The sequence below is a fragment of the Oratosquilla oratoria genome, chromosome 12, assembly GCF_046742065.1.
Source record: "Oratosquilla oratoria isolate Oo_2021 chromosome 12, ASM4674206v1, whole genome shotgun sequence".
NCBI classification, from domain to species: Eukaryota; Metazoa; Arthropoda; class Malacostraca; order Stomatopoda; family Squillidae; genus Oratosquilla; species Oratosquilla oratoria.
The window spans coordinates 14,619,217-14,627,562 of record NC_134788.1 but is presented as its reverse complement, the minus strand read 5'-3'; the positions used below and the strand labels follow the sequence as shown (position 1 = coordinate 14,627,562).

At 40.5% G+C, this 8,346-nt stretch overlaps 1 protein-coding gene across 1 annotated transcript; it reads right to left on the bottom strand.

Moving 5' to 3' along the window:
- Window positions 1-3,114: 3,114 nt before the first annotated feature.
- LOC143030223 (uncharacterized) lies at window positions 3,115-5,831 on the bottom strand. Its single transcript, XM_076193383.1, has 3 exons — window positions 5,650-5,831; window positions 4,143-4,537; window positions 3,115-3,216 (listed from the first exon to the last, which is right to left on the bottom strand). Exons 1-3 carry the CDS (start codon window positions 5,783-5,785, stop codon window positions 3,115-3,117), a joined length of 633 nt encoding a protein of 210 aa, XP_076049498.1. The 5' UTR covers window positions 5,786-5,831.
- Between the last annotated feature and the right edge of the window lie 2,515 nt (window positions 5,832-8,346).

Sequence of the window (8,346 nt, the reverse complement as noted above, 5' to 3'; positions counted from 1 at the left end):
CACACACACACACACACACACACACACACACACACACACACACACACACACACACACACACACACACACACACACACACACACACACACACACAGAGAGAAAGAGAGAGAGAGAGAGAGAGGTGGGTTTAGAATGTGCAGCGATGTTGTAGTCTCCACATGCAATGAAAGAGATGATCAAGATTGAAAAAATACAAAGAGTAGCAAACGATTTGGTCCCCAGTCTAACAGATAAATCCTACAAGCAGCATTGGGGCTGCCATCATGAAAAAATAAAGAATAGAAAAATATGACAAGGTCCCATTGTTCAGGTCAGTGAAGGGATTGGACAAAACTGACAAAGAACTCTTGATCTGGGGAAGAGGGGCATCACGAGGTCATGGGAATATATCAGAAAATAACGACGCGCCTGAAAGATACCAATAAACAGTTTCCCGTGCAAATGCATTAATTCATAGAATAGTCTCAGCTATTATGTAGACCAAACTAAACCCATAAAAGAATTTAAAATTGAGGATGACATATGAAAAATAGGTACAGGGCCCTACGAGAGTAACTTCTTTCTAATACATCTTTACTGAATTTTACGAAGCAATTCGATACAGTCATTTAAGAGGCATCCCACGATTCCCCGAAGGCATATGACACAAAGGATGTTGAGAGACTTCTTCAAGTTAGCATTCAGTGTCCATGCTTCACACCGGACAACACAAGATACTCAAAAAGATGTACTGACATAACAACAGAGTCTTTACACGCCTAAGTGCCGCCCCGGGGTAGAGTTCTCAGTGACGCACCCCACCTTCATCATCTTTAGTACCTGTGACCCTAATTTGTGTAACGTGGTTATAGGATACCGGCATACACAATAAAAGATACATTTACTATGTGTTTGTGTGCTGTATACTTTAGTAAAAATCAAAGAGTAGTATTTTGTAATGAATAATAGAAATGTTCTTGGAGTAATCTTCTCTCTGATACAATTCTTGTTAAATTGAATAGCCGCTGACGTTCTGACGATCTGTGTAGCTGATCGCTCAAAATTGCGGAAGACCTTCGTTTCCTCATTGTTCAATGTGGAACAGAAGTTTCCGATATTCATCTGGGAACCAGGCTAAACGTTGGTTTGCAACCAACGTTTAGCCTGGTTCCCAGATGAATATCGGAAACTTCTGTTCCACATTGAACAATGAGGAAACGAAGGTCTTCCGCAATTTTGAGCGATCAGCTACACAGATCGTCAGAACGTCAGCGGCTATTCAATTTAACAAGAATAATAGAAAGAAACAAAAACTTTCCTCACACTGGAGTGTGGTTGTGATAAGATTTGTTTTTCTTCATATTTTGTTGATTTAACACACGGAATAAGTGGTAGCCTATTAAGTTAGACTAGTAATTGGTTGAATGATCGAAAACAGAGTTGTTTTAAATGGAAAAACTTTTAGATGGAAAAATGTTACAAGTGGGGTTCCTCAGGGTTCCGTTCTTGGGCTACTTCTATTCATAGTATATATAAATGATAGAGACCATGGAATAAAATCTACTGTTTCCAAATTTGCTGATGATACAAAACTGAATGGCAAATGATAATTTAAACCAATTAGATATTCAAGAAAATTTAGATAAATTACAGCAATTGTCTGAAAAGTGGCGAATGAAATCTAACACAAGTAAATGCAAATTAATGCACATAGGTAAAAATAACAGTAAGTACGATTACAAGTTATTTGGAAATTCGTTAACAAAAGTGGACAGTGAAAAGGATCTCGGCGTAATTATCAGTAACGATTTCAAATCATCCAAGCAGTGTATTTCAGAGTCTGAGAAAGCAAACAAGATCCTAGTACTGATTGCGCAATCTTTTGATTTCAAAAGTCCATCTCTAATTAACAAGCTATATAAATCGTTAGTTCGTCCACATTTGAAATATGCTGTTTCTGTACGGTCACCGAATCTCATTAAAGACATTGACAGATTTGAAAAAGTACAACGGCGAGCCACAGAACTGATTCCAAATATCAAAAATAAATCATATGAAAATCGACTAAAACATATGAATCTGTTTTCCCTAAACAAGCGTAAACTCAGAGGTGGCTTGATACAGGTCTTTAAGATTCTAAAGGGAATTGACAACATCAAAAGTGACAAAATATTCACATTGAATGAGAATCAGACAAGAAACAATGGTCTCAAACTGTCTGGAAATGGACTTAATTTGGAAGTGGGGAAAACAACTTCACCAACCGTGTAGTTAATGAATGGAATAAACTTCTTGCAGAGGCAGTGCAATGTAGTTCAATTCGAAGATTTAAGATTCGTTTAGATAAACACCTAAGCAAGATGCTGTAATGACAATCATTTCTTCTATATTATTTGTTTATTTGTTTTGTTGTCATTTGTCCGTTTGTTTATTACTAATTGGTTGATTCTCATTTATTATTAATTATATGTCAATTTATTATTATTTACTATTTACCTGTTTGTTCATTATTTAACTATACCTATGCATTTGTTCATGTACTTTATTTATTATCTACATTATTATATTTTTTATTTCTTCATTTATCTATTTATCATTATTATAATTTTTTCGCATCCGACCTAGATATGGACCAAAAGATCTCCTGTCGGCATGCTCCGCCTTTGTAATCCTTTGTAAAATCATCGATCACGGTAAAATTTTCAAGGGTCCTTTGGCCTCTCTTTTATTATCATTGCTTTGTCAGCTTTGTGTGCAGGAAGTCCAGGCTAGTACTGCCGCCCACCTAAAAGTGCCGCTCCCAGGAGACCCCTGCATGACACGCCGTTGGTATGTACTGCTTGACGCCAAATTCATTAAGGGAGTAGAAAACAAGGATTACAAGTTGTTACAGGAAGACCTAAACCAATTTATCATCAAGTTATTTGCTAGTTGTTGATCTTGATCCAGAATTTTGTTACCCTGCTTGAGGTCCCGAGATACGAAATAAAGCTAAAGGGCACGGAGAGCCCCTCCTGGTTATCTCCAATCTGTTCGATAAGTCCAAAATGGTGTGGCGTTGGTGTTCTGAGGAGATAAGCAAGATATGGCCATACCATCCGACTTTTCGTACTGCGGCAAGACGAAAGATGGTGGCTATTGAGTGCACTCTCTAAGTTCATTGTTGGTTATGTGCTGGAACCACCTGATATTTTCAGTCCCTCTGGGGGCTTTGTTGCCATATCCGTCGATCTTGGCCTTCAAGATGTTATCTGGAGGTCAGTTCTTGTTTCCATGCTGAAGGAACTGGACCAGTGAGATGCTATCATTGTGTGATTCTATCCTTTGGGAGATGTGATGATGTTTCCGCAAGGATTCCCACACTGACTGCATGACTGTAGATACCAGTGGTCTTTGTAATCAATCTCTAGTTTTAGACTGCTTCTTCTCGAAACTACTAAAGTGACATATTTGCAGGTAGATTGTTTTATAGAAGATGGGAAGATTAGGATCGTCTCCGACATGCATGAGTTCGATCTTGGACCAACTATAATAAATAACTGCGTGCATCTCCTCTTTAAGAGACTACGTAGCACTAGATTTTCTGAAATGTTCCATCCAATTCTTGTGCACTTACACAAGCGCCAACCACAACTACGTTAAACTACTTGCAGATAATGCAAAATGTGGAAAGTGAAGATTCTGAATTACTATAGGAGGCCCTAGATAGAGTTTATGAATGAAACCAGACGTAGAAGTTGAAACTTAATTTCTAGAAATGCAATATATATATATATATGTATATATATATATATATATATATATATATATATATATATATACATATATATATATATATAAATGAGCAACTGAAAGAAGAAGACATCGTGGCTCCTTTATTACACTTATCCTTTCTGTTACACCCCAGCCACACACACATTCACAGGGATTGAGATCGAGCCCCACTCAGAACTTGTAAAGCATCACACTACTTCAGTCAGCCAATGTCTCATTTGAGCGAGAACTGGGAGTATGTATGTGGTATGTATAAAGTCAAAACATTACTCATACATCGAATCATACGGTAGGGTAATAAGTGGAGATCATAAATCCAACAAGTAATCCAAGACGATGGCAAATGCTACAGACAAACGTATCCACATACATAAAAACAGGTCACATACCTCCGGCACAAATGAGATGAAAACTAAGAAAACGACGAATGGCACAGCACAGAGAAGTGTCGTTTGGTACCAGGGTAGAAAGATATTGGCTATGTTGATCTCCAGAGTGCCAAGGATGGAAAAGACCTTTGGAAGACTTGCAGTTGCTCCTCGGATCTCGGGGGACACAAGCTCGCTCACCAGGGGTTGCGTCACCATCCCAATGAAGGCCAAAGCCGCGCCGGAAATGGCCTGGCCTACGAAGAGCGCAGCTTTAGACGAAGTGAGGCCCATCAGCAACCAGGCGACAATGGCCAATACGAGGCCAATGGTCGTGGAGCCCTTGAGTCCCACTATGCTGATGATCGTCCCAGAGAATAGGACGAAGGGAATGGTCGAGAATGAAGGTAGGGAGGCTGGAAAAGAAAAATGTCACTTAGGTAAAGGATCTTGCGGTGAACAGAAGGAAGTAGTCAAGAACTTGTTTACCAACAAGGTGGTTAAATGATAGAATAGACTTAACAACCACGTAGTGAGCGCTGAAACAATTGGTTGGTAACCTTAACATTTGATAAATTAATGGATAACGATGACAGGCGGTAATAAACATGGAACTGCCTAGTGCAGGCCTTATGGTCTCTTTCAGTCTCCTCTATCCTTAAGTTAAAAATCCAGTCAATTTCCTATACGGAAAAGAGAGAGAGAGAGAGAGAGAGAGAGAGAGAGAGAGAGAGAGAGAGAGAGAGAGAGAGAGAGAGAGAGAGAGAGAGAGAGAGAGAGAGAGAGAGAGAGAGAGAGAGAGCGTGGAAGGGTTCAAAATGATGTGCAATTGGTTAAGTTTAGAAAATATTGTGGAATCTATTTTTTTCTGACAAAAGAGAAGCAGAAACAGACAGAGAGAGAGGGGGGGAGAGGCAAGAGAGGCAGACAGAGAGAGTCAATCCCAAGGCCACCTCCTGCACGAAAGGCAAACAATTGTTCATCAACTGAGGGATAAGGAGTTTCAGCCATAGAGTCTCTGTATACGAATCCCCCGCAGGATTTGCCAGAAACTATTGGAATAAAACCCGGTTCCAAGTGGCACCAGGCGAGATCAAAACTAACTTGCCAGAGAGACACTCATCGTTGATAACAACACGATAAGGTTATCACGAGAAAGAAAGCAACACTTTTCTTTTTCTATTTCAGATCCTTCGTTGTTTCTGATAGCCAGCTAGCCTCTCGGGTACCAGCACGCCTCAGATATTTGATGCAAAAAATAACAACGAAAAATGCATTGAAAAGAACAGAGCCTTATTGGGATCAAATGGTCAGATCGTGTTTACACTTTTGCAACTCATCGTGAGAATAACGTCCCAGAAGACTATCGACTCATGTACGCCGTTTCACTCGTCCTAGTGACGCCCTATCCTGGCTGCGACCATCCCGAGGCTATTCTGTTCTGCTCCGTGGGACTCTCTTGGAGGCAAAGGGGTTATGACGCTCCAGAGAGCTTCAAAGTTTCCACGTGAATTACACAAATGATTACCGAGCCAGCTTGTTTCGTAGTCCGTCAGCAGAGGGTAGGAAAGATCGGAGACATTGGCAGTATTGTTGTTATGGTTGGCCCGGATGAAGTCAGTCATGACGTTGGGCCACGCCACAATGTTTCCCTCTATCATCATACAGCTTGCAGCCACGATCGCAAACAGAATCTGAAACCGAAAAATGCATATGTAACAGAAAAAATACAAACGTGCGCGCACACACACACACACACACACACACACACACACACACACACACACACACACACACACACACACACACACACACACACACACACACACACACACACACACACACTCACACTCACACACACACACACACACACACACACACACACACACACACACACACACACACACACACACACACACACACACACACACACACACACATACACACACACACACACACACACACACACACACACACACACACACACACACACACACACACACACACACACACACACACACACACACACACACACACACACACACACACACTCACTCACACTCACAAGACAAATGGTACTTTATAACTCTATTTATTGAGAAAAGAACACTGACCAAGTTCGACGCGCGCCAGATTTTTTTTTTTTTGGGGGGGGGGGCATCATAGGATGATTTAGGTAAGCTTACCCGCTTTCACGGGATCGGTGTTTTGTGTGTGTAAGTGTGGTTATGGGGTGCGCTATTGAGACCGAGTAAATGGCGCTATTGCTGATGAGGGAGGGCTGGCGCTGATCCACCACACAGTGGGAAGGGAGTTGGAAATTTAGTAGTAGCAGAGGTAGGTAGAAGGAAAGATTTTGTTTTTTCTTGACAGATGAACTGAATTGTGATGATATATGAAGCAGGATGAGAATGAAATGGGGAAGAACGTGGATTTTAGTTGCACAAGTAGGCGCAGATGTTTGCGTTTGTGAGCGTGTTACACTGGTCAACAAAATTTATTAAAATACTTGTCCCACAAGCAAAAAGAAGGTGAACTTGATATAATTGGTTCTGCTGATTTCAAATATGTTTTTAGAATTTTCCTATCAGGTATACTTTTTTCTGTGGTAGCATATTAACATTTAAACAATTATAACTAATAAATGAGGATGACATTTCAATTAAACTTACCTTCAAAATGTAGAAATGTATGATTTTCGAGTGTATTTTGTTTCTGGAAGATTACTTCTTAGTGTTCAACAGTAATCAGCTAACAGTGAAGAGCTCCAATTCACTTGATACCGGGTTTCCATGTTCAGAATGTCCTGGTGAAACCTCTAATAGAGCTCCTCTTCCCTTGATACCGGGTTTCCATGTTCAGAATGTCCTGTTGAAACCCCTAATCGAGCTCCACTTCCCTTGATACCGGGTTTCCATGTTCAGAATGTCCTGGTGAAACCTCTAATTGAGCTCCTCTTCCCTTGATACCGGATTTCCATGTTCAGAATGTCCTGGTGAAACCTCTAATCGAGGTCCACTTCCCTTGATACCGGGTTTCCATGTTCAGAATGTCATGGTGAAACATCTAATCGAGCTCCACTTCCCTTGATACCGGGTTTCCATGTTCAGAATGTCCTGGTGAAACCTCTAATCGAGCTCCACTTCCCTTGATACCGGGTTTCCATGTTCAGAATGTCCTGGTGAAACCTCTAATCGAGCTCCACTTCCCTTGATACCGGGTTTCCATGTTCAGAATGTCTTGGTGAAACATCTAATCGAGCTCCACTTCCCTTGATACCGGGTTTCCAGGTTCAGAATGTCCTGGGGAAACCTCTCACCGTGCTCGTCACTTACGGCGCTAAGATTTCCGGGGGAAATGTCCAAGTGAGAGCCTTTTAGGTTCATATTCCATCCCAAGGCCTTGTGCGATGTCAGTAGTTCTTTTACCATTTCAGAAAAGTTATTTGCTTTGTGATTCATCCCCCCCCAAAAAAAAAAAAAATCTACGCAAACTTTCTTAAATGACAGCCATGCATCTTTTCCAAGATCATTTAGCTCTTCATTAAAATTCTGGTCTCTCATCAGCTCCCTGATCTGTGATCCAACAAAAACACCCTCTTTGATTTTTGCGTCCCTTACTCTAGGAAACTTATTTTTCAAATATGTGAATCCCTTGCCAGTTCTATCCATACCTTTAACAAAATATTCATTAACTTAATGTGCAAAGGAGGCAAATCAATTTTCTCCGAATCAACAAGAAGAGGATTGACAACATTCTTCTCTCCTGGGGTCAGAATGAAAAATGGCATTCGAGAATAAATACGAAGAACGAAGGAATGGCTGTGTCCACAGTACAAAAGTCCATTAACGACCAGGTAGGTATTCACTACAAATAGGTATCAAAGTATTACACAGGTTATGTACCACGGAAAACTGCAAAAATACTCGTTTCACAGGTACTTGTTTTTGCTTCATAGTAACTATAGCTCCTAATAGGTATTAGGGTAAGTGCACAAAACTTACCAATCACCAAATATACGAGGGGATTAACAGAGCTTTTATCTTTGGGGATTATATTACACCAAAAGTATAGTTATGTAGCCGAGATTTTAGGAGGACAGCAGAAAGAAAGTATGACCATCATTCTTACCCGAATATAACTTGATCCCCAATAAATAAAGAACAAATTATGCACGGCTTTGGTCCGTAAGGATGCAACTGAATTCTTTAGATTACACTGGGTA

Coding starts and splice junctions, on each gene's coding strand:
- LOC143030223 (XM_076193383.1), bottom strand. CDS start 5,785: ATGATGATAGAGGGAAACATTGTGGCGTGGCCCAACGTCATGACTGAC. Junction 4,538..5,649: donor CTACGAAACAAGCTGGCTCG/GTAATCATTTGT, acceptor TTTCTTTTCCAG/CCTCCCTACCTTCATTCTCG. Junction 3,217..4,142: donor TCATCTCATTTGTGCCGGAG/GTATGTGACCTG, acceptor AACATCTTGAAG/GCCAAGATCGACGGATATGG.